The following is a 25,190-nucleotide window of genomic DNA, read 5'->3' as shown; positions in this document are numbered from 1 at the left end:
TAAAAAGTTATTTTAAATTCTTGTAACGAGTTTTTGAAGTAAATGTTGAAATATTGGTTTGACAATGAAATAAAGATTTTGACAATTGTAATGAAATAAGTATATGGGATGATTTTTATATAATTTATATCAACAAACTAAAAATATACGGTTTTAAGTTTTCAAATGTTGCTTATATTTTTACTACATAATTGTATTGAAATTAATTTCAATTTAAGCCCAAGACACAAAAAAATACTCTCAGCGCAATATCGGTCAAAATAGTTGCCTACACTTTTTACAATTCGTTAAAACTTTTTTCAACTTATTTTAATTAATTACGATTATTTGCTTTTTCTACTCTGAGCAGAAAAGAAGCTCCGAGTACTTTGTGCTCGCAAGCGCTAATCTATCATTTAGGCCACTAAAATTCAACAAAATTCAAAATCTCACCACTTAAAAAATTATTTAAATATACATAATTGTAAATATGTATGTATGTACCTATGTATGTATTGTTTATGTACAACTTAAAAGTAAAAATTTTACATTTTAAAAATAATAGATTGTTATACAATGTATGGTTGCTTAAGAAAATAGATCACTTATTATACAACTGGTAAGTTTACAAGCAAAAAACTATTTTAATTTAAAATAACATATTTTTTGTATTAATTACTTAAATCATAACCTAAAAGTTAATTATTTTTTACATAAATAACTGCAAACGAAAAATTGTGGTATATAAAATATTTATAAATATGTCGATTCACCTGAAAGGACACAAATAGTAAGAACAATAAAAAATTACACAAAAATAAGGCGAAAATGCATTACTTCAATGTACTACAGGTATGTGGGTATATTAAAGGTTCAACCACCACCAAAGGGCAAAAATATATATTTCTAATATATGTATGTATGTATATATTTAACTAAACTTTGATTAAAAAAACGCTCACAATAAAATTTTCAGTAAAAAAAAGGTTTCAATTTATAATTACGGAGGCTGCTATATATATTTCTGGCCTAGGCAACACTAAGTGTTGCCAGGTGCATTTGACATTTCCATTGGAAAGTTTGACATTTTTTAGCATAGCATCACTCAGAACGTTTTGTCATTTAATCGTGAATTGTTTTATTTACAGGGAATTCAAAAATTCATCTCGGCCAAAAAATGGAATTAACTCGTGAACATTTTCGTGCGATCATTTTTCACAACTTTCGACGTGGATTATCACAAGAGTGTATCGATGAACTAAAATCTTTGTATGGCTATGAAGCACCATCCTATAGCACTGTGAAAAACTGGTACAACGAATTCAATCGTGGCCGACGCTCGCTCAAAGACGAATTCCGTGAAGGTCTTCCAAAAACAGCCGCTGTGAATTGATAATGCAAGACCGTCATGCAACATACCTTCAGATAGAGGCATGCCTATACATTTTTCCCACCAACATTCATTCGATATTGCATGAACACCTGGCCGTAAAAAAGGTTTGTTCTCTTTGGATCCCGCACAATTTGGCAATCGCTCAAAAAAAGGCTCGTGTGGATTGGTGTAAAGAAATGCTGAAAAAATACGATCGCGGTGCTTCAAAAGACGTTTATAAGATCGTCACAGGTGACGAATCATGGATCTATGCGTACGAGCCCGAAACAAAACAGCAATCGACCGTGTGCGTCTTCCAAGACGAGCCAAATCCAACGAAATTTGTTTGTGGAAGAAGCACTTCGAAGCAAATGGTCGCCTGTTTCTTCGGCAAAACTGGTCATTTGGCGACTGTTCCGCTTGAGCAACGTAGGACGGTCAATTCTGAGTGGTAAACCACCATTTGTTTGCCTGAAGTCTTCGGAAAAATTCGAAAAACGAACAGGAGAAGACGAATCATTGTGCACCATGACAATGCGAGCTCTCACAATCGGCTCAAACCAGCGCCTTTTTGACCGGTCAAAACGTCGAATTGATGGGTCATCCGCCGTACAGCCCTGACTTGGCACCCAATGACTTCTTTTTATTCCCACACATCAAGAAAATAATGCGTGGTCAACGATTTTCGTCGCCAGAAGATGCTGTTGAAGCATTCATAAACCATGTTTTGGAGGTGTCTCAATCGGAGTGGAAAAAGTGCTTCGAAAATTGGTTTGAGCGCATGCAAAAGTGTATAAACCTTGATGGAGAATATTTTGAAAAACAATAAAACCATTTTCGTTGATAAATATTCCTATTTTCATTATTAGGCCAGAAATATATATAGCAGCCCTCGTATTATGCCCGTGCATACTCTAATCAAAAATCTTTCAGCTGATCGTTTTGGAATTTTTAAGATTTCTATTCGAATTCGTGTATATTTTGCAGTCGCTTAGATAAAATCAGTACATTTATGTATGTATATTAGTCAACTAGTAGGTTTTATAGAAAATTTGTTGCTAATATGAACTTTCGTTAACTGAAAATTATCGCCTACCCTCCTAAAACCCGATTCAATATATTCAAAAATTTCATTTATCGTACACGATATTCGAAAATCGTATTATATTTAGAGTATTTCAGAGAGAGAGAGAGTTGTTAACTCGGCTATAATCGCGTAAGCGGTGTCTACGCCAATAAAGAAGAAGAAGATTTCAGAGCTACCAAGCTATAAAAATTGGCAAGGTTTTAAATAAATCTGTATTATAGGTTCATATAGCTAGGAAAAATTTAAATTTATTTTATTTATCCAATAGAATTAGTATTGGTTAAAAAATTACTATGCCTTAATAATCTGTTTTGTTGAGAACACAAGCGTTAAAGCATTAAAGAGGCACATGAGGCAGTAGAAAACTTGCTTTTTTTGACAGATCACGCGAGAGTCGCATTGGTCGATTCGTTCGCACCGTTCACAGCAACTCGGACTGACGTACTCGAATTGAAAGCGTACAAAATAAAGCCTTCCCAAGCGATATCGCTTCGCTCTATTGGCTCTTGAAAAGTTCCAAAAAGATACGACGGGCCGGTCGATTGGCAATCAAGATCGTATGATATCACACCGTTAAACTTTTTTCTGTGGTTTATGTAAAGTCTAATGTCTAGGCGGATAATCCCGCTTCGTTTCAGCCCTTGGAATAAAACATCTCACGTGTCATACGCCAGTTATCAGTCGAAATGTTCGAACGAGTCATCGAAAATTGGACTCAACGGATGGACCATTTCAGACGTCGACGCGGCCAACATTTGAAAGAGATAATCGCCAAATAGAGTTTTTTCAAATGATCATAAGCATTCCCCATTAAATTTGAAATTTCTGTGATTTTTCTTTAAAAAAGTAAGGAACCTCGAAATGGATAATCCTTTAAAAACAAATTCGTAAAAAAAACTAAAGGTCACTCTTCAGCCGATTATTATATAAAATTTATGAAATTTAAATTGATCCTTCCATTGGAAGCACTCAAAAAGTAAAAGAAAAGAAAGCATAAGTATTATATTGTTTAGCCTTTGGAGAACTATGTCTGGTTATGCTGACTACAAGGGATAAGGGAAATTATAGCTGACAAATTTAGTCAGAAAAGTGAAACGCGTCACACACCGAAAGTGTTATAAGCACTAATTGTTAAAATTAAAAAAATATAATAATTAAAAAAAAAAACGATTAGAGGAAGAAAATAGAAGTTTTTTTTTGATACACTCCAAAACTTGCCACACTACTTCTTTGCTCAGAGGTCCTGAATGTCTACGGGATCATATATTTGGAAAAGTTTGGACGATTAATAATTGTTTTTTGGTGACGATCTATAACCATATTCCACATGTCTTCGATTTCGACATATATACAGTAACGGTATATATATTTTGCATAATTAGCGGTTAACATATATATTTTTATTATAAAAGTAATAAAAGAATATGTTGATTAATCTGCCACCAATTTTAAAATACTTATTTCTAAAATAAAATTAATGTAAAAATGCATATAAAAAAAATTGCGATGATGATGATGATGATGGTGACTTAAAATGTAATGAATGTTTTATGCAAGTTATTAAAGATGATCTCTAATTCGAGGCAAACGAAATTTTTTTTGTGGAGAATGCACAGATCGTATTAGTAGCCACTAAATTGAAAATGTTTTAACCAAGTGTACCGTTATATTTAACTATTGAAATAAGCGCTCCAAGTAAACTGTAGTTTTATGCGCGCAAGACAAAGGAATAATTAAGTATATCATAAATAAGTACTTTTTATGGCAGACAAGTTATTTCAAAAAAGAGATTTTGTGTGAAAAATTACTTCGTAGTAACTGCAGCTGAACGTAGCAGCAATTTCAAAACCAAGTTACAATTACATCTTAACGTATGCAATATTTGTATAGGGAAATATGCTTAGAGGTCAGCAAATTAAAATTTTTAAAGATGCTGTGGGCAGAAAATAATAAGATTTTTTAATTTAAAACACATTCGACGAAATATTTTTTTATTTGCTATGACTGTCAGTGATAACTGTGCTGATGTGACAATATATACAGTATATATGTATATATATTTTTTGCATAATTACCGAGCAACATATATATTTTTATTATAAAAGAAATAAAAAAAATTGTTGATTAATCTGCCACCAATTTTAAATGTCACATCAAAATAATAATTAGTGTACGCTTGTCCTTCTGAAGTACATTATGAGCGATTTTCACGATGAGTAAACTTTTTCAACAAAGAAGTTAAATTTTGTGTGCGGAATCAAATTTCTGTTACTGAAACGTTCAGAATGTTAGAAAAAGCCCTCGGTGATAATTTTTTGTCGCGAACAAGTGTTTTTGATTGGAGCAAATCATTCATAGAGTCGAGAAAATTAAGAAATTGGTGCTTGAGAATCGACGATTAATAGTCGCAGATCTTACTGGCATCTTTGGAATATTGTCTCATTACTTGGACCTATGTTTACGACCTGGAAACAGACGATCAATCGGCCGAATATCGTGGTAAAGGTGAGCTGAAGCCGAAAAAACCACGTCAAAGCAGTTCAAAAATCAAGGTTATGTTGATAGTTTCCATCGATTATCGAGGTGTAGTGCACTGCAAATTTTTTCACCAAATTTTCAAACAATATCGTGCCGCAACCACCGTATTCGCCTGATTTAGCTCCATATGACTTATGGCTATTAAGCAAACTCAAACGACCGTTCCGAGGAAAACGTTTTTAGTCAATTAAAGACATTAAATGTGAATAGCTAGGCGAATCGAAGAGTATTACTATAATACTTTGAAACTTTTTCGAGAAATGGAAAAAATGTTGGCACACGTGTATTAGGGCCAAGGAGGATTACTTTGAGGGGCACGACATACATAGTTTTGAAGAATAAATTTATAATTTTAAAACTATGAACAAAGTCTTACTATTTTTCGCTCATAGTTATGTGCTTTTAAAATTAGAATTACAAGACAACGTTAAACAATTGTTTCAAAAATAACTTGTTTTCATAAAAGTATGTGGCGTATACAAAATTCGGCAGCAGTAGAATTGTAGTAAAAAAAGTTTGAATTAAAAATAAAATTTCCATCTTTTAATCCCGATGTTTAATGGGATTACAAAATAAGAAATTTTTAATTCAAATGTTAATTTAATTATTTTTTATTGCATTATTACAACCCTGGTCTGTAACCATTAAAACAAATTATTTTAAAATTAGGTTTGGCGATTTTGATTTACTATTATGACTTTAAGGTGCTTTGCAACAAACTTTAGGTTAGCGTTGGTATATAATTGTTTTTAGAAGTATTAATTTACTCAAAAAAACAATTTAAATAAATAAAGTAAATTTAGAGAGAGATAATGTGTTATATGCTAGCAGTATGTACAACATTTTTTGTGTGTCTATGTTTTTAATTGTAATTTTAAGTTGATTCACACATACCTACATATTTATATGAAATTTAATATCATTATTGTACGCTTTATGAAATCTTAATAGCTAAATATCAATGTTCACCATTAATTTCATTGTAATTTTTTTCTTTTTTGTGTTTCATCTTAAACTCAATGCTGCCTCCTGCATATCAGTTTTTAGCCGTGTTTTGTTAATAGACTTAATAATGCATTTATTCCTGTTTACTTGTATTTTATTTTGTTTCTCATGAATAGACGGTTACGTTGCATACTTCTCCCTTAAATACTTCTTCCCTTTCCCTCAATTTAGCTTCAGTTATTTCTCCTCTCGCTACATACTTATATAAAATCCTGTGACATTTACTGATTTTCAATTGATTTCAATTTTATATACTGCTTGTGGCAATAACTTTTGTATGCCACATAAATGCTGCATTTGGTTACACTAATACACTAGTAACATTCACAATTTTTTTTGCGTTCAAAACATGCATTCATTTTAATATTTATATAATACGATGATTTCGATTTATATACGCATCACATTTACTGCTCATTAACATTTCAAATGTTTTCTGTCTTATTATTTCAGTTTTTGTTTCTTTGTAGGTGTATGTGTCGAGTGTGTGTGTGTTTTTTTATTGAGAGTTGACCTCTACTTTGCTAATATTTTACTGTTTTCTTTTTAATTTAACATTATAGGTTTCGTCTACATTTCGTATTAGCTCAAAGGATGGTAAATAAGTTTATTTTGAAAGCGTTTGTTTCACTTTTCTCATTTTCTTTCCTTTTTATTTGTTTCTTGTTCATATAGTACAAATACACAGATAAAGCTTTTACTATACATATACATACATACATTTTCCAGCTTTATTTAGCATCTACTAACTGCTTCCTAACTTTCACTTGGTATAACGTATTAACATTAACGCTCTTTAGAAATCAGTGCCCGGTGTGGTTGTTCATTTTGATTTTTTTCTTGTTTTTTTTTTTGGAGTTAATAATCATAGTTTTAATACGAATTTGTATGCTTAATTAAATGTACACAAATGCAATTGTTGATTGGCTGGCTCGCGTTTCTATGTGCACCATACTTTGTGTGAATAACATATAACTGTTTTAGGGTACACCTTCGAACGTCTGAAACATTTATCGTTAACGAGTTCTTTGAGTTCCATACAAAAATATTAGGATACATTCACATTTGCAACTGGCAATCACCAGTGATGCGGTTTGTTGGCTGCTTCCCGATTTACGTTTACTTCGCGAGGCTTTCAAAGCTCTTTGGCTGACTTAAGTGGTTTCTCGACGCGTGCGTGTGTGCGGTTTTTTCAAACCATTAGCAGTGTTGGTTTGACAGCGCTTAAGGAAAATGCCAACACATGTTGTGTCACCATTATCATTATCATATTCAACGTTGGCACCGTCAACATCAATACTTATACCATTCACACTCTCCTCCATGATATCCTCTTCAATTAGTTGATAGTTCGCGGTATATCTATGTCTAGTGGTGTAAGGAGTTTTGCCGTCGTTTGAACGTTGGCTGTCATCATTGCTGCTGTTACTTTCGCTGGTGTCACCGTTGGTGCTATTGTTATCCTTATACGTGTAGTAATCACTGTTCCTATCCATACTTGCATGCAAATTTTGCTGCTCTTCTAAAGACATCTTACTTTTATTAACGTTATTACGTACGATGCCTTGACTCTGGAGCAATGCTTCCACACCAGCAGTATTTATTTGATGATGACTTATGTGCGAATTGATGTTGGCAGCTGTAAAAGAATATTTCAAAATGTTGTTTTTTGGTGTTTGCAAGTTTTATATTTTAAGTGACGAACGCAGGATTATCACAAATTTACGTTAAAATTAAGGGCATACAAATTTAAGAAAATACTCAAAAATTTATACAAACTAATAATGATTTAAGCAAAGTAAGGGAGCAAAATTAATCCTTTCTATGTCATTAGCTTGTTATAAGCAAATCTATCCGAAAGTCAACGTTTTATTTAATGTTGCGGCTGTATAACTTTGTTCAAAGTTCAATATTTTGCAAAAAACGGAGTTTAATGAATTGGAAGATATAACCAAGACACTATAAATATTTATAGCAATGTTGAGCACCTTTAAGAATATAAAAATATAATCATAAACGGGAGCCTTTGCGAACTCTGAACAAGTTGCTCATAAATTTGTTATGAAAAGTAAGCTATATGATAATAATGGAAAATAATAAATATTTTAAATCGGTCACGTCGCCTAACGTAACATTTAAAATTGAACAATGTGAACTGAACTTTTAACCAAATACCATATTATGGTAAAATTGTAGTTATATACTTAATAGGATATATTAAGTTTGCCACGAAGTTTATAACACCCAAAATATACACATATGTGTATACATATATAATCAGTGTGACGAGCTGAGTCAATTTAGGCACGTCCGTCTGTCTGTATACATACAATCTCTTTTTCATTTGCCGGAATCGCCGATATTGCACCACTATAGCATTTAGTTGCCATACAAACTGAACGATAAAAATAAAGTTATTGTATGGAAAACTTTTTGACTTGACAAGATATCTTCACGAAATATGGAATGGATTATTGCCCAAGGCAAGTCTACAATCTTCGAAAAAAAAAATTTTTCGGATCGGATCATACAAACTGAATGCTCAAAATAAAGTTATTGTATGAAAAACTTTTTCACTTGACAAGATATAACCAAGGCAGCGATACAATTCTCGAATTAATTTTTCAGATCGGACCGCCATAGCATAGCATATACATGTCAATTCTCACGACAGCCGGTTCTACGCACCGGAATAGACCCGGATTTTATCCGGCCAAGGGTTGTTTTTTCGGTGATCTAACACCGTTTGGATCGGTAAGTGTTGTTAATCTAAGCTATATGTCATACATTTTGATTTTTGTATGCAAAATTTTTATTTGTGTAAGATATATGTATATTCGGTACTACCGAAGTTAGCGTTTCTTTTCTTGTTTATGTATCAAGCATGTCAATTGTTTCATAAATATGTTTCACCAAATATGTTGCAGCTTCCTGCAAGTCAACGCTTATACACGTTTCGTCAGTTTGTTTTGTTTATGGTAAACAGAGCTAAAACAAAAATTCTCCCTAGACAAAAACAAAAATTATTAGTTTTACACAGTAGTAGTAGTATGCATTTCGTTCTTTTTCACTTAAATAAAATTTGTAATATTTTATTTTTTACGCAGAAAAAATAAAAATTTCATAGAAACAAAAATTAAAAAAAAAAAAAATTAACAGATCATTTTACTTATACTTATGGTTTTTATACGTGTATATACACATTTGTTTGTTACTTATATTTTAATATAACTCAAATATTTTTCAATTTTCCAATTGTTTTTTTTTTTTTTTTTAATTTTATCATTAACAAATTATATAAGTAATTCAATTACTTTCACTTGAGAACTTGACATTTAACGTAGACATAAACTAAACCTATACTAATTGTGTTTGTTGTTATTGAAGTTTCGAAAAAAGCAAAAACAAAAAAAGTTTTAAATCAAATTAAGCAAAACGTTATACAAGCATATTTTTTTGTATAAAATAGCGAATTAAAATGAAAATAAATATAATTTGTAATATATAGCAAACTTATGAACATATAATTTTATTTTTTTATATACGTGTATATATATTAATTAAAACAAAATAATATATTTAAAAAAAAACTACTAAATTTTACAAAACGTATTTTGTGCTTGCTACGCCTCTACAACGAATGCCTTACTTTCAATATAAAATGTGTTTTCGCTTCGATTTTCACTTCCCAGATGTGCATAATTTTTTTTTACAAATTACAGTATCAAATTAAATAAAATTATTTAAAAAATCTTTATAGCTAGCAAATAACAAAATTAAAATCAATACATTATAATTATATTTTTATACAAAAATTAATATTTTTACACTTAAAAATCGAATCGTAAGTAATTACATTACATTAATTAAAAAAAAAAACTATATATACATATGTATGTATTTACGTACATTTAAATATGGTTTATTTTATTTTTTTGTATATATTTTTTATTCTCAAAATGTGTTTTTAACTTATTACGTGCATGAGTTTGTGTACAGACGTTTGGCAGACGTGGATGTATGTGTGTGTGTTTGTTATGTTTCACTAAGGTGTCAGCTTTTAGTAGTGGTGATTGATTTCCTTTGCATACATTTGTATGTAGTATATAACTACACAAGTTATTTATCCTTAAGAGTCTGTCATAAATAACATTTCTCAACTTATCTGTATGTTATGTTGTATTAAACGCATTATTTTATTTACTATTTATGTTGTTGGTCCGTGTAAGTACCCAGTTGAAAATGTTAGTTAAATAAAACCATATTACAGCAACATTTTTTATGAATTTTTTCTTAGGTAAATGTTTAAAACATGAATTTAAAATATTTAGTATGATAAACCACATGGCAATGAAACATTTTCAACGATTTTTTTTATTAAAATACAAAAGTAGAATAAATAAAAATATTAAACGCTACGTATGACACTGGTAACAAAGATGTGTAACTATAATATAAACGATTTCGAAAATTTTAATTACTAAAATATTTTAGCAAAATTATAAAAAAAACAATAATTCTTATTTAATTGTGGAAGAATAACGACTGCAATATTAACAAGTTTTAATTTGTATCTACTAAAACATAATTTATTGAAAGTGCAAAACAAATTACCACTGAGCACCTACAGACCATGGGTGTTATTGTTTCTATTTTCAGTATTTAATATATTGTATGCAGTTTAAAAAACTCGCAGTGCGATATACCAACGTTTTCTAAACCGCATTTTCGCTAATTTTTTTATTATTGGCTATGCGGTTCGCAACTAAGTACACACACAAATTAAATTTGAGTAACGGCTATAATAAAGTTATATGACTATTAATTAAATTTCTGTTTAAAAATTGAAAAAATAACGGAGAATTTTGGCGGCGTGCGAACGTAGAAACAAACTATTTCACCAACGAACGATCGATCAAGTTGTTGCTGCTACTTACGCAAATAACAAATACAGGTGCTCGTACATAAAGGATTGCGTTGCTGAGCAGTTTGTGTGGAACAACTGCAGGGGATTGGCCTGCTGGAACAGACGCTGAGCCATTTTTAATTAATAATATGAGAACTGAGAGCACACACTGTATTCATATTAGGGTTTGTTTCATTACTGATAACTGACACTATTTAACAGGTTGTTAAGGTTTGTTTCATTACTGTGCTTGTTTATTGTTGTATTTATCAGATTGTTAAGGTTTGTTTCATTACTATGCTTATTTATTATTATATTTATCAACACTTAATTATTGTGAAAAGAAATGTTAAGCGGCTTTAGAAGAATTCGGTAAAACGCGCCACCAAATCCACGTTCACTTTTAACATACACATTATAAGAATTTATATATTTATATCAAGGAATATTTAGTACAAGTGCTAAACACAATGTTAAAGAATATGCAATTTATAGTGTTTTCATTTTAAGCACAAAGTATTTATAAAACTAGCTAATAAAATAAATGTTTTATTTCAAACCGTCGAATATTTATTATTTTAAAATCTGTTGTTAAGTTGGTTTAAGAACGTCTAGTATATATAATTATTTAACGTTTTTTTTGGGTATATTCAAATATGTATTTCTTTTTAAATATATAAAATATGTGTTAACGGTAAAATATGTATTTTTTTTTGTAAATAGGTAAAGTGTGTGTTAACGACAAACCGTTATTTAGTTCCATTTAATCCAGTATATCTACGTATGTTTAAATTGAAGGGTATTTGAAGAGGATATCTCTTTATAACTATTAAAAATTTTTTTAAGAAATTGTTTCGCTTAGTTTTTCGACACTTTGCTGGTACGGGCAATGGTAGTAGGGATTTAGTACTGCTAGTGTTGATTAAATATACTTTGTTGCCTTTTTGTTGGCAACCTAAAGAAACTTAATTACATTCATAGGTATGTATGTAATTACTTAACTAATTTTAATAATAATAAAAAAATAGAACACCAGCGAATATTAATCCGTTCTGTACATTTGTTATTTATACGAGAAGTCGTATGAGATCTTGATATTTATATGCATATACCATATATACATATTTGTATATATATAAATAATTATATATGTGTGTAAGAATAATAAAAATAAATTGTGGTGGAAAACACCGAAAAATCGATTGCTGTGTTTCCAAATATCCAAACAGATTTTTTTCATTGCATTTATTTATGGTTCCAAATACAGTACAACTCAAGACATAGTAGCATTGTATAATGATGTGCAAGAAACGTGCAGTCACATGCTGCAATAAATTTGATGCAGTGTTGGAGCACAGCAGAAACGAAAAGTAATAAGATCAAATCAACGCGGGTTACTAAACTTGCTTGACAGTAGATAGTACCGATGTTATGACTGCATAAATAACCTACAATGGTAAAAAACTGTGCTATAGCAAAATCACAAACACATCTCCACTCTACCGTTAACTTGCATAGCCCAGTTTCCCTACTTTCTTTAAATGTTTTCAGAAACATGTTAAAATAAAATTAAAAATATTACAATCGCAAGACCACCATGAACTGCGGCCATCAATGTTTAGAATTAGTCGCGTCGCCATCCAACGAAGTTGTTGTTGTTTTTAACGCTATACTTGACAATTCTGCGCGATTTTCGTTTGCAACAAAATTTGACCGTTGTCCGGCAGCAGTTATGATAGGCGTAGGCATTTTAGAGCTTTGCTCATGACACTTACTTGATACTTCATTTTCCAAATCGCTATTATTGCCTGCAATTTGCATAGATAATTTATTAAGCTCATTTTGCACATTTGGAAATACGAATGGATAATGTTCCGTTGCAGCGCCATCAATGACATCGTCGCCAATACCAATTGTCAACTTTGGCGTGAAGTAAACGCTCGAACCCGTTGTAGCGCCATCTTGAATAATATCCTCTTCGATTTCATCAAAAGAATCAAATTTCGGTGCTAATCGATCGCGACTCACATGACCCTTAGCGCGATCATCAACGTTGACACTTTCTTGCAGTTCAATCACTTTTTCATCTTCCTCGGTTGTTATAATGGTGACATTCGCGCCAATTGACATATCGCTAGCATTCAATTGATTGGCAGAAGCAGCTTCATCTCGATTATTATTATCGTTTTGAATGTTTACAGCATTATCCTCATGCGCAAATGTCTCGTAGTTTTCTGTCGTTCTGTCTTTAGTAACATTAAAACCAATAGCATGTGTTTTAGCTGGTTTGGCTGCAACTACAACGACATTGAGTTGATGCAGCTGATGATGGTTATTGTGTTGCGGCTGTCCTAGCGCTTGTACATTCATATGCCGCAGCATGTGTTGCTCGCGTTTCATTTGCAAATGTACATTTCTCTCATTCAAGCTGGTCGCATAGAGATCTTGATGCGTTGCGCTATAAGCGCTGGAACCCGCTATATCGACTAGCGAACGTGGACTTTTACATGGCGAGTTGTTAAAGCTAAGCTGATTATCACAATTTGATGAGTAAAAATCCTCAAAGGTATCACTGCTACCACTACCGCCGTGCACACTGCGTTCAGTGCTGCCACCGACAGTCGACAAGCTGACATTTGATGCCGTTGTCGACTCGAACTCGGATAGCGAAATTTTCGTGCGCGCATCACCGACAACACCATTAACACTTACTATGTGTAAATTAACAGCGGCGGGTTCTGCCGCTAGACTTTCACCTTTCAGCGCATTCTCCACCATCTCACCGTAAATATCATAAGTGTTAGCATTCGCTCCTTCACTGTTAGCAACAACACATTTTTCGTTCACCAATTTCGGTGGCACTAACAATTGTCGCTTGGGTAATGACGAACCCGGTGTTACTGACACCGTCGTTGATGACATTGACAGCTTGCGACTACGACTACTCACACTACAGTTACTATTGCGCCGCATAGCAGTCGTATGTTGCACGAAATTCTCGCAAAATTCAACAGGATTTGCGCGAAAGTGATTCTGTAGCCAATGAGACAATTTTTTCGTATTATTCTTCAATTTATTTTTTAATTTGCGACGCGAAGTGCTTGCCAAGCCACTGCATCCGCTCGCAGGGGAGCAGCTCAGAGCTAGCATAGCAGCGTCGGTGCCAATTGCCGCAGCTGAAGTCCCATAAGCATTGGATTTTTTCACTGCAATGGCTGTTGAACTGAGTTCACTACATTTTTTAGCGTTGAATTTTTGTTGAAAAATAGGCTTCTGCGTCCAAGAACTGACGACATTGCTGACATTGCTTATATGGCTGTGTTTGCTATTGCCAACAGTGGCATCATATTTTTTAGACGCAATCAACTTATGTGTTTTACGTGACGCACTAAGTGGGCTCGCAGCACCTGCTTCAGTACTAACCCTTACCTCGGTACTGAACTTATTTGTATTTTCATTTGACCTAAACTCAGCTTCTGTGTCGCCATTCAATTTGACTGCAGCACAACTTGATCGTCGTTCGTTAATGGTAAAATTAGTTTTTTGCAATTTTTCTCTTTCTTCAATATGTTTACATTCATATTTTAAATTGGTATTGTTTTCATCATCATCACAACCACAATAACTACAATTATAACTACCACTATTAATGTTTATATTCATATAAAATGTCGAGGGTTGTTGGGAAATGGAAGTGGAAATATGTTTGGTATGAGTTGTAATAGTAGCAGTAGAAGGTAAAGATGTGTGTGTTATGGTAGTAGTAGTAATATTGGGAAAGGTAGAGTTGGTATTACTGAAAGTAGTAGTAGTATTGTTAGCCGTAGAAGGCTTGGAAGGAGCTAATAGTGTAGATAGCTGTAATGCTTTTGGGACAACTGTGTGTGGCATTTTTGGATGGCACTCACCGGACTCCCAGTCTTCTTCTTCGCAATCTTTATCTCCACCAGACGTTGGCGCCGAAGACGATGAGCACGATGTTGTTGATTCTGAAGATGATGTGTGACTACTAATGCTGCTTTTACTGCTGTTAGCGCTAATACAACCGTTCACATCACTGCCACCAGTTGAACCATTAGTCTGCATTGTTGTTCTTGTACCTTCATCTAAACGCCTGACACTGTTGGCGCAATGATTGGTGTTGCCATCGCCATGCACTACTGCTGGTTGATATAGAATATTTTTGCCGCACATTAAGCCCATTGTTGTTGACGGTACGCCGAATTTCATTACGTTGTTGCCTGTGGCGGTCACTACTGTCGAAGTAGTTGCCACATGATTTGGTGCTGTTGTGAATAACGGTTTCATTGTCTGTTGTGGCGGCTGCTGCTGATAGTGTTGCATTAGTTGTTGTTTATCCGATGCAGTCATCATGTGCTCCAAATTCACATAAGTGTGTTGTGATTGCGCGTCTTGTTGTTGTTGTGGGGTTAGTGCAAATGTTGTAGGTGCAGCGCTTAAGCGCGCAAATGGCGTAACGCCTACATCACAATCATACACATCACAGTCACCACTTATGTTATTCGTCGGCATATACTGATGTCTATAGTTAACAGAAATCCGTTCCGCATGATGTTGTTGTGGTTGTAACGCATACGCTGTTGTGGGTACAGCATTTATTCGCTCGAACGACGAGATGCGTACATCGGCATCACCGTAATCATCACAGTCATCACTAACGCTTTTCGCCGCCGTGTAAAGCTGTCTGTGCTGTTGTTGTTGTTGCGGAAGTAACGCATATGTATTTGTTGGTGCAGCATGTGTTCGATCCAACGGCATCATGCCGGTATTGCAATCGAACTCTTCACAATCGCTGTTGATATTTTTCGCAGCATTGTATTTCTGCCTATGGCAAATTTGTTGTTTTTGTTGGTGTTGTAACTGTTGCTGATGCTGTATGTATTGTGCACCCACTAACGTGCTGTCCATGCGGGAGAAGTCTGCATTTGTTGTATCACCGATACTGAGCTCACCAATGCTGCCACTTCCACTGCCGCTTCCGTTGCCGCCACCAACGCCACCGCCAACACCCACTAACGGACCGCCCAAACTACTAACCGACGCCGATGCTGATGAGGAGGACTTTTGATCACAAATGTAATTTAGATCACTACCACTGCTGCTATTCTGTGGCAATTGACAATTGCTGCTACTGCTGCTTTCGCAACCGCCACCACTGCTCTGATGAGAGAGACGCGCGTTTTGAGACATCCTTTGATTATTCACAATTTGGCTGGCTATGCTACTAACATTTGCTTGTAAGCCAGGTCGCATTGAAGTTTCCGCATAGAATACAAGTTGCACCTGCCAAAAAAACGAAAAATTGGTTAATAAATACAAAAAAATTAATATTGAGTGTATTTAAATTGCAAGAACTTGAAAATTATACCGCTTGATAAATTTTGACTCGCACTGACAAAAAAGAAAAATGAAACATTGTCACCTATTTTAATACATTTATCGTTTTTGCATGAGATTCAGATTATTTAGTGCAAGCCGAGCATTAACACGACGATTTTCAGTTTCTTTAATCTTTTGGATTTTATCGTCATTGCCAAAGATGAATGGAAGGCAACATATGAAACAAATTTTCGTTGAATGGCGTTCTTGGAGTCAAACCACCACCCATAGCAGACGAAGAGCTCCAGCTGCCGCGAGAAACGCGTGTGACCCTTGCGCAACTTCGTTCTGGATACTGTAGCAGGTTAAACTCCTACTTATCCAGAATAGACCCTGACATACCGAATGTATGTCCTGCATGCAACGAGTGTCATGCGGACTGACCACCTCTTTGCATGCCCTACGAACCCTACTCATCTAACACCCTCCTCCCTATGGTCCGACCCCGTCGAAACAGCACGTTTCCTGGGCCTACCGTTAGATGACATCGACGACAACACAAATGACGTTTACCATCCCAACGGGGATTGACTTTCTGTTAAAACAACAACAACAACAAATTTTCGTTGACTCCCTAACCTTAACTGGGTACTTTGTGCACCTCTCTGACTATCCAAAACACTTCTGTAACATTTTCAACGATTTAGTAGACGTGTTTCTATTGGACGCACAAAATTTCAATCAAACTGGCTATGTATTTTTCATCGCCAGTAGTACCAAATAGCTATCAAACACACAATAATTGGCATATGGAGATGAAAAAACACATGAACATAGAAAATGTGTACTAATCTTTCTAGTATCGATTCGGTTTGCGTGCAGTTTATATGGGCCACTTTGAGTTGTTGTTGTTACAGCGGCAGAAAACATTCCTGAAGTGATTTCGAGGAAAGGTGGCGAGTTGACAGTTCTTGGTCGGATAAAAATCCGGGTCCGGGTACTTAGACCCGACTGCTGTGCGAACGGCGACAGTCGTGGAAAGGGACTGACCTAGTCAGATTGTCTAAAATTTATGAAATATTAAAAAAAAAAAAAAAACAAAAAAAAAAAAAAAAAAAATAAAAAAAAAAAAAAAAAAAAAAAAAAATAAAAAAAAAAAAAAAAAAAAAATAAAAACAAACAAAAACGTTAACTTCAATTGCACAGAATCCAAAATACCCTTCACAGAGGCATTTCTTATAGTACTATATGTATAAATAAATCTCAAAAATTAAACGTCCAATGATTTGCATGCAAGGGTCTTGATTTTGGTCGTCGCTTTGGTGGAATGGAATTTATATTTCAAAAACTGGGGTTCTCGTATATATAGACATATATACAGACAGGCGGACATATGTAGCTATATCGACACAGCTCGTCATGCTGATCATTTACATACATATATGTATGTATACATATTTTATAGGATCTCTCTAGCAAATATTTTTTCTGTTTCCGGAAATGTAAATTTAAAGAATTAGTAATAGGAATTGAAAAGAAATTATGTGTAATATGAAATTTTTAGCCTTAAAAGTTATTTTAAGTTATTTTCATCAAAGAAATGGCATTTTGAAAAACTCCTGAAATTTCCTTTATATTCTAAAATCACAACCAGTGCGCAAGAAATATTATTTTCCAACTAAATAACATTAGTCAATTTCAAAAACTTTGAACAACTTTAGTTACTAATTTTTATAATAAAAATATCTACTACAGGACACATACTACGTCAAAAAAAAGTAATCACTGTCACCTTATTCAATAATTTATATATTCACCTTAAAGCCTTCCGAAAAACATTTGTGCTCTTTGTCTTTATGTGCATCATCGATTTCGCATTTATTAAGTGTATACACAAGTTTCGCGTCCTCACCTTCTCCCTCAACGACTGCAAATAAGTGGAAAAATCAATTTAATTGTTATTAGAATGAGAAAAAGATTTGTATTCTATGTATATTTGCTTACCCGCGTCATCGCGCACAAAATATGTATTAAACCAGAAATGGAACAGTTTCTTTTTATGCGTCAGCTCTACTTTTATGTCACCGGCTACACACAGATTTTTTAAATCCAGTGTATGACTTTTTCGAAAATCGATGGGTAACCCCAGCAGATGCTGAAATAAAATATAGTCAAAGTATGTAAAAAAACAATAAATTAAAAATCTTTCTATATTAGCTCTATATAATATTAAAAAAAAAAATTCTGTGAAAAAGGAATGAATTTTGCAGTATTGCCTCTTAATTTAATCATTCTTAACAACTAATTCGAGACAGGATTACAAATAAGGCATTAAAAAGAATATTTTAAGTAACATTTGAATAATTTTTTTATCTTAATCTTATTTTAATCTTAAACAAAAATTATTATTAAATTTTTAATCCGAGTAAACATTAAACAAAAATTAAAGATACATGAAATTAAAATAAAGCAAGGAAGAGCTAAGTTCGGATGCAACTGAACATTTTATACTCTTGCAAATACCTTAAGGAGCAAAACGTCAGAGGATCGGAATTCAAGCAATTATAGTGGTAGTATCGACCCGATTTTATCTATTTTGCCAATACGACAAACTATTAACATGCCACATACTAAAAAAAATGTTCCCAGAGATTTATTAAGGTACTTCACATACCATACTCATTTGGAGTAAAGTTATCCGGATGTTATATGTTTGTTATATGGAGCCCTAGATCAAGTTTCACCCAATTTTATCCGTTTTAGGCACAACGATACACTGTTATCAGTAAAACACACTCTCTCATATTCATTGAGGTAACTCACATGTTGGCCGATGTATGCGGTATAAAATCAATGGAAATTCGAAAATAGATATATTATTTTAATGGGATCTAAGGGAAATATGGACCCGATTCAACCCATTTTTGTCACGCAGACATACATTTGTCAGGAAAGGAATATCCCTGAATTTCAATTATATATCCAGATATTCGGTATCTAGGGGCTTGAATAGTTTTTGTTGGATTTGGACAATTTTCGGTCATAAGGTGGCATACTCTAAAAGCATTATTCGCGCAAAGTTTATAAGAATTTCTTCTTGATTTGTACACTAGAAATGAAAGAGTTGCATTCCGATTTCGCCCATTTTCACACGGTGACATAAAAATGTTAGAAGAACATTATGTACCAAATTTGGTTGAAATCGGTCGATCAGGTATTGATTTTACATAAAAGTAGGCGGTGCCTCGATCATCATCCATTTTTACACAAGCACGTATATATGTATATTTTTCAAAAATTTCAACACACAGGTTCTTCTTGCTACTGCGATCCTCTATTACAGTTCGATATCTTAATTTCATGCTTAGTTATCGCACTTTATAAGTTTCCTTTTAATGACGTCTTGAGGCCGTTGTACTGGTCCGATCACGTCCATCTATGAACTCCACTCCTTTTTGCCAAGGAACATGTGTACCAAGTCTCATTAAGATATCTTAATTTTTACTCAAGTTACAGCTTACACGGACAGACAGGCTGTCACTCGGATTTCAACTCGTGTCATCATTTATATATACATAACGCTATATCTATCTCCTTGTTTTAGGTGATACGTACAAGCGTTAGGTGAAAAACTATTATACTCTGTAGCAACATGTTGCAAGAGTATAAAAGTTAGACCAAAATACGTAGTTAAAATAAATAAAAAGAAATGTTAATATCAATGCGGATTGAAAAATTTAATCCCAAGCATTCAAATAAGTAAAGTAATTGTTTTAGAATAAACTTTTTTCGCGTTTGTCTTCTACCATTTTGAACTAGAGCTCGCACAGAGCCATCATCTTCAATACTCTAGAGCACTAGACACATTCAAATTATTTAGGATTAAAAATTGAATTTTTAATGAAAACCACTTAACCTAAAAATTTGATTTTTAATTTTAAATCCCAAAATTGGAATTAAAAATGAAAATTTAATGTTTTATCAAAACAATGGAAATTCTAAATTTCAACCCTAATACCAATGGGAATGTATATCTTATTGTAAAACAAGCATCAAAACTAACCTTAACTTTTACAGAACATCCATCGTCTTCCAGCACGGAAATTGAGCAATGCACTGTGCCATAACTGTGCAACAAGTTAGCCTCAGTAAAACGAATTTCACAAAACTAAAATAATTTCATATACATTATTTACATGAAAAAAATATTAATTAAGAATGCTTAGCCATACTTGCAGAATACGCCTTTCATATGGTACACCAGATTGTATTAATTTTGCAAAATACTGAACATAACGCCTTTGCGATGGAATTGTAACACCTTTGAGATCCTTTGTGCGTTTCTCAGCATAACATTCTAAAGCATCTTCGGCAGTTTTCTGCCGTCCACTAAAAAGCATGTAACAACAAATCATTGTACCTATAAAAATAAAAAAAATTGATATATATTTATCGATTGAAACTGTGGACATAGGCAAGTAGATAAAAATGTCAGCAACTTACCAGTTCTGCCTTTTCCAGCTTTACAGTGTACGGCGGCCACATTTTTCTTATCTGCTTTCAGCCATTCATCTACGTCCATACAAAATTTTTGTATCAATTCTATTGTTGGTGGGTTATGGTCTTCAAAAGGATAAACAGCAACTCTCTAAAAAAAAAAGTAAAAAACCATTTATTAAAGAAACGTACAGCATATTTTTTGTTATTTCGCTTACTCCATGAAATTTATTGCTATCATAGCTACGCTCAAGACATAGGTTATAAATTTTATAATGATTTTGATGAACTTCCTGAAGAAACTTGTAAACATCTTCCAAACGATTTCGAAATATACTCTCTATATTGTCCGCCGGGTAACCCATAGCAATTATATTGTCGTATATATCTAAAAACAGTTATGAATATGTACAAAATTGAGTTATGTAAGTATTTAGAAGTAGTGTCAATTTTTTTTTAAATTTAATTTAATTTTTTTTTTACTTACAAGTCAAGTCTAAATTATATCCATTGTCCTTGTAGCGTATTCGCTGCTTGCTGACAACATTCCGTAAAACGTTCGTCATGACGGAAAGCGTATTTGCCATTTTATGCTTAAACTTATTAATATTGATGCCACTTGATGCGGCACCACAAATCCTTTCGGACTCCCGCAACTTTTCCGTTACCGTCACTTTCGCTGGGGATATTTTTTTGCAAACTAACTTTTTAAATGTCAGTATTCTGCAGCTTCTCGGATATTTTGAAAGGTATAAAAGTTTTTGTTGCTGTTGTAGCTTCGGATATAGCTTTTTTTCTGGATAATATGCAGTTTGGGCATTTAAAAGACTGTTTTGCAGGCTACCTTGTTTGGACATAAATACTTATTTCTTCGTTACGTTTTATATTTGCTTTAAAACCATAGGATATCATGTGTAATTTATTATCGATCGGTTATATCGTGTATCTATTCCAATTTTGTTCATAGAGGCGTTTTCACGTTTTAAATAATGGTTTAATTTGTCGTTGATTATTAAACCTCGAGTGTGTAATTGGGTGGATGCTGTGAGTAATTGTCTCCTAGCTGCCCCAATGGTCCAAATTAGTGGAGCAGTTCAAAGGAGCAATTACTAGAACATAGTACAAGCTACATGTTTATTAGGAATAAATTTTTTATACTTTTCTACTTACCTAAAATGGCAAACACGAAATTCGAGTAACAGATCCATTTTCTACAAAAACCAAAGATTTATTATAAGCAATTTTTAATAACTTTTTCAAAATTTAGTAAAATTTTTACTAAGGAAATTCCTTTCCAATACATATGCGAATTATCGTCAACTAATTCACATTTTCAGTGGCTTAAAACAGATAACTAAAGTTTCTTTTGCATTTTTTTAATACATATTAATGTTGCCTTTGAAATTATGCCAAATCCATCTAATTATTTCAATAATTACTCTTTAGACAAATCATAATATCTAGACACATTTAAGGCAACTAATGCAAATTGTTCTTATGAATTCTGTACAAGTTTAATGCTGATTTCAAGTTCAGAATTTTATAGCATTTGCTATAGCTTAATGCTGTCCTTTATCTTCCTTTCAAGACCATATATCATCACCATCTCACAGGTCCTTGTAGAGACCTATTATTTCCGTACAGCTTTTAAACTAGAAGGAGCTTGGGGTGTATCTACAAAGTTATGATCTGGATGAAGATATATAATTCGAATTTTGTTGCACTCGTGTAAAATAGACAGAATCGGCAGAACAAACCATCAATTTATAAAGTAATCGTAGAAGAAAATTGCACGAATCTGCTATACTCACGGACAAACCAGTGAAACAAACTACAGAAGAAGTCGAAGAATCAGAAAATCTGCGAAAATTGCAAAGAGTAATTGAATGTGAATGATGGAAACAGTTGAATCCCAATAACAGAGTTGCCCATTTAACTCAAAATATTTTCACATTCTAACATGAACTTCTTTTGACAGGATGCACTAAGGTCTTAGAATACCTTAACCGAAGCAGAATAAATAGCATGGAAATGGTTTAGTTCAATATATTGTTGAGCAATGGAAAGGTTTCCATAATGGATATAAAAAACACTTCAAATTCGTTTACACATTTTGCCATATTTAAAATAATTTTAATATGAAAAGATCAAGATATAATAGAAGGTTTTCCTTTTACTTGTCGATTTTCTCCACCTACTACGCGTATGGCGCTCCTCTTCAAAAATTTCTTTTATAACACCGCAGTTATTCATTGCTTCATTCTCTTGCATTCTGCTGTACACAGCCTTGCACGCACATGATGTACATTGGGGTAGAATCCCTAAATACACTGTTATTGCCATATTATTTAATTTGATGGGAATTTTCATTAATTTGTTTTGGTATTTTTACCTTTATAGATATATTTATATATTTTACTTTTTATAAATATATATCACTATTTTTTATTAAAAACATTAGTTATTACTTTTTTTTTTAATTGTGATTGTTCACAATTGTTATATTTTATATTTATACTCCATACTGAATCATCCAAAGCAAAAAGTCACGTTTTTTCATTAGATTCCCAAGATAATGAGGAGAGGATTTAACGAAATAACAATCTTTATTATTTTTTGAACACTTTGAAGGGGAAATACGATATTTGGCGAAAAAAATCTGCTGATTTTTTATTGTTAAATAAAAATTTTAAACGAAATTGAATATAAAATTTCGAGGTTACCATAATTTATACATAAAAAGTGCTCAAAATTAAAAAAACATACCGACATACATATGAAAACACTTTTAATTTTTGAATACCAAAAAATCTGATGTAAAAAATTTTAGCTCACACGACTTGACACGAATTTCTAGGAATACTGATTAATTTCATATGAGTTAAAAAAAAAATCAAAACTTTACTGCCTAACTCCTTAACAATATCTTATAGGTCCCCGGTGAATTTATTGCCACGGGTGCTCTTTCCTAAAACAGCTAAGATATCTATTTCCAAAAAGAAAATGTGGAACATCTACTACCAATTAACTTCAGAGTTAAATTTTTTTTATAAAAATTATTAAATAAGTTACTGCATAAGTTGTTCTATTTTATTGTAATTGTTAAATAATTAATAACATGAGATTCTCTAACTATATGTAAACAAATTTGGATACCATTATTACAAATTTCAGCAAACTCACATCCAAGTGACGACACTTCAAGTCAACACATGGGTTTTATGGATTTATACTTCAATATTTTAACTCATTTAACTTACCGGCCCCTGTTTATAATTGAATATTCACATGATGTGTTCAGATATTAACAACTTCCTTAAACTGCTACTTTCCTCTGCTTTATTTTGACATGCCATACATAAAAATCCACCATCCACAATTGCAACTCTGATTTATATCTCATGAATATAAGCCCCAAAAAGAGCTTTCCACAATGTCGAGTTGAGAGCAGTTCACTTCCCAGCGATTTTGTGTGTGCCTTTGCGTGCTTCTCCTTTCTCACATACACACATACACTAATTGCACACGTTCCTTCTTTGTTCTCTTTACATTTACATTCTTATTATGCTACACACCAACCACATACATATCGTTCACACATTAGCTTCTTCACGTTATTTATCGCTTCTCTTCTTTGGCGAAGCAAGTATAAAATATGCGATAGCAAAACGAGAATTCACTACAATTTTATGCACTTTTTCAAGAATTTTCTTCAAACTTATTGTCTTCATTTATAATATCCCAAGAACTAACTGCGAAGGTCACACTTTCCTTCAATGCAAACCATTTTTTTACGTAGCTATTACCTACACTAGTTAAAAGCTCCTCTTGCTGCTGGTTGCTGGCTGATACTTCGTTTCTTCAATTTTACTTCATTGCTCCTTCTCATTAGTTGCCAGACTAAATGTTTTTCCAACAATGTACAATGTTTCGCTGGGTTTTCATTAACAAATGTATCGCCACTTGAAATGCAAAAAAATTCATCATCGGAAAATTGAACATTTTAAGATTCAACTATTAGATATAACCATGTTTTAACCAAAATTAAAATTTTGTCACAATGAAGAGTTATAGCATATGTAACGTTTTTCGTTCCCCTGTTAACTTATGAAATGTGATTTTACGTTATTTTTCATTTTAGGCGTACTAATAAGATTCGAAATTATAGAGTTCCATTGAAGATTTAAGAAAAAATGCTTATAAAAATTCATTTTAAGAACATATTTCCAGAAAAGTTTTGGTTTATATTTCAGATAGTAGGGATTGCTTTGCCAGCAAAAAACATTTGCTAATTGTTGCATGTTTCTGAAAGGTAATAGGAGCCGGAAAGTGAATGTTTTAATTCCAATTTTTATTAGCTAACTAATATTATAAGTCAATGATCAATCTAATTGGAATAAATTTTGACGAGAGTATGGCAGCTTACCAATTTGGATTCTTTCGAAAATGCTGTAGAATTCGAAATA

At 32.9% G+C, this 25,190-nt stretch overlaps 1 protein-coding gene across 10 annotated transcripts; it reads right to left on the bottom strand.

Moving 5' to 3' along the window:
* Window positions 1–291: 291 nt before the first annotated feature.
* Window positions 292–24,578, bottom strand: LOC126752423 (uncharacterized). Of its 10 annotated transcripts, none has more exons than XM_050463211.1 (11): window positions 23,985–24,576; window positions 21,895–21,935; window positions 21,212–21,833; window positions 20,943–21,112; window positions 20,731–20,875; window positions 20,460–20,647; window positions 20,291–20,395; window positions 18,232–18,382; window positions 18,045–18,154; window positions 14,796–16,191; window positions 292–7,620 (listed from the first exon to the last, which is right to left on the bottom strand). In XM_050463211.1, exons 3-11 carry the CDS (start codon window positions 21,579–21,581, stop codon window positions 7,136–7,138), a joined length of 3,120 nt encoding a protein of 1,039 aa, XP_050319168.1. In that variant the 5' UTR covers window positions 21,582–21,833; window positions 21,895–21,935; window positions 23,985–24,576; the 3' UTR covers window positions 292–7,135. The 10 variants fall into 10 exon arrangements, with proteins under 10 accessions (XP_050319168.1, XP_050319167.1, XP_050319161.1 ...); XM_050463210.1 differs by lacking the exon at window positions 292–7,620 and having other exon boundaries at window positions 11,103–15,009; window positions 15,067–16,191; XM_050463204.1 differs by lacking the exon at window positions 292–7,620 and having other exon boundaries at window positions 11,103–16,191; window positions 24,535–24,578.
* Between the last annotated feature and the right edge of the window lie 612 nt (window positions 24,579–25,190).

This window comes from Bactrocera neohumeralis, chromosome 3, assembly GCF_024586455.1.
Source record: "Bactrocera neohumeralis isolate Rockhampton chromosome 3, APGP_CSIRO_Bneo_wtdbg2-racon-allhic-juicebox.fasta_v2, whole genome shotgun sequence".
NCBI lineage: Eukaryota > Metazoa > Arthropoda > Insecta > Diptera > Tephritidae > Bactrocera > Bactrocera neohumeralis.
This window is presented reverse-complemented; position numbering and strand designations above follow the sequence as displayed.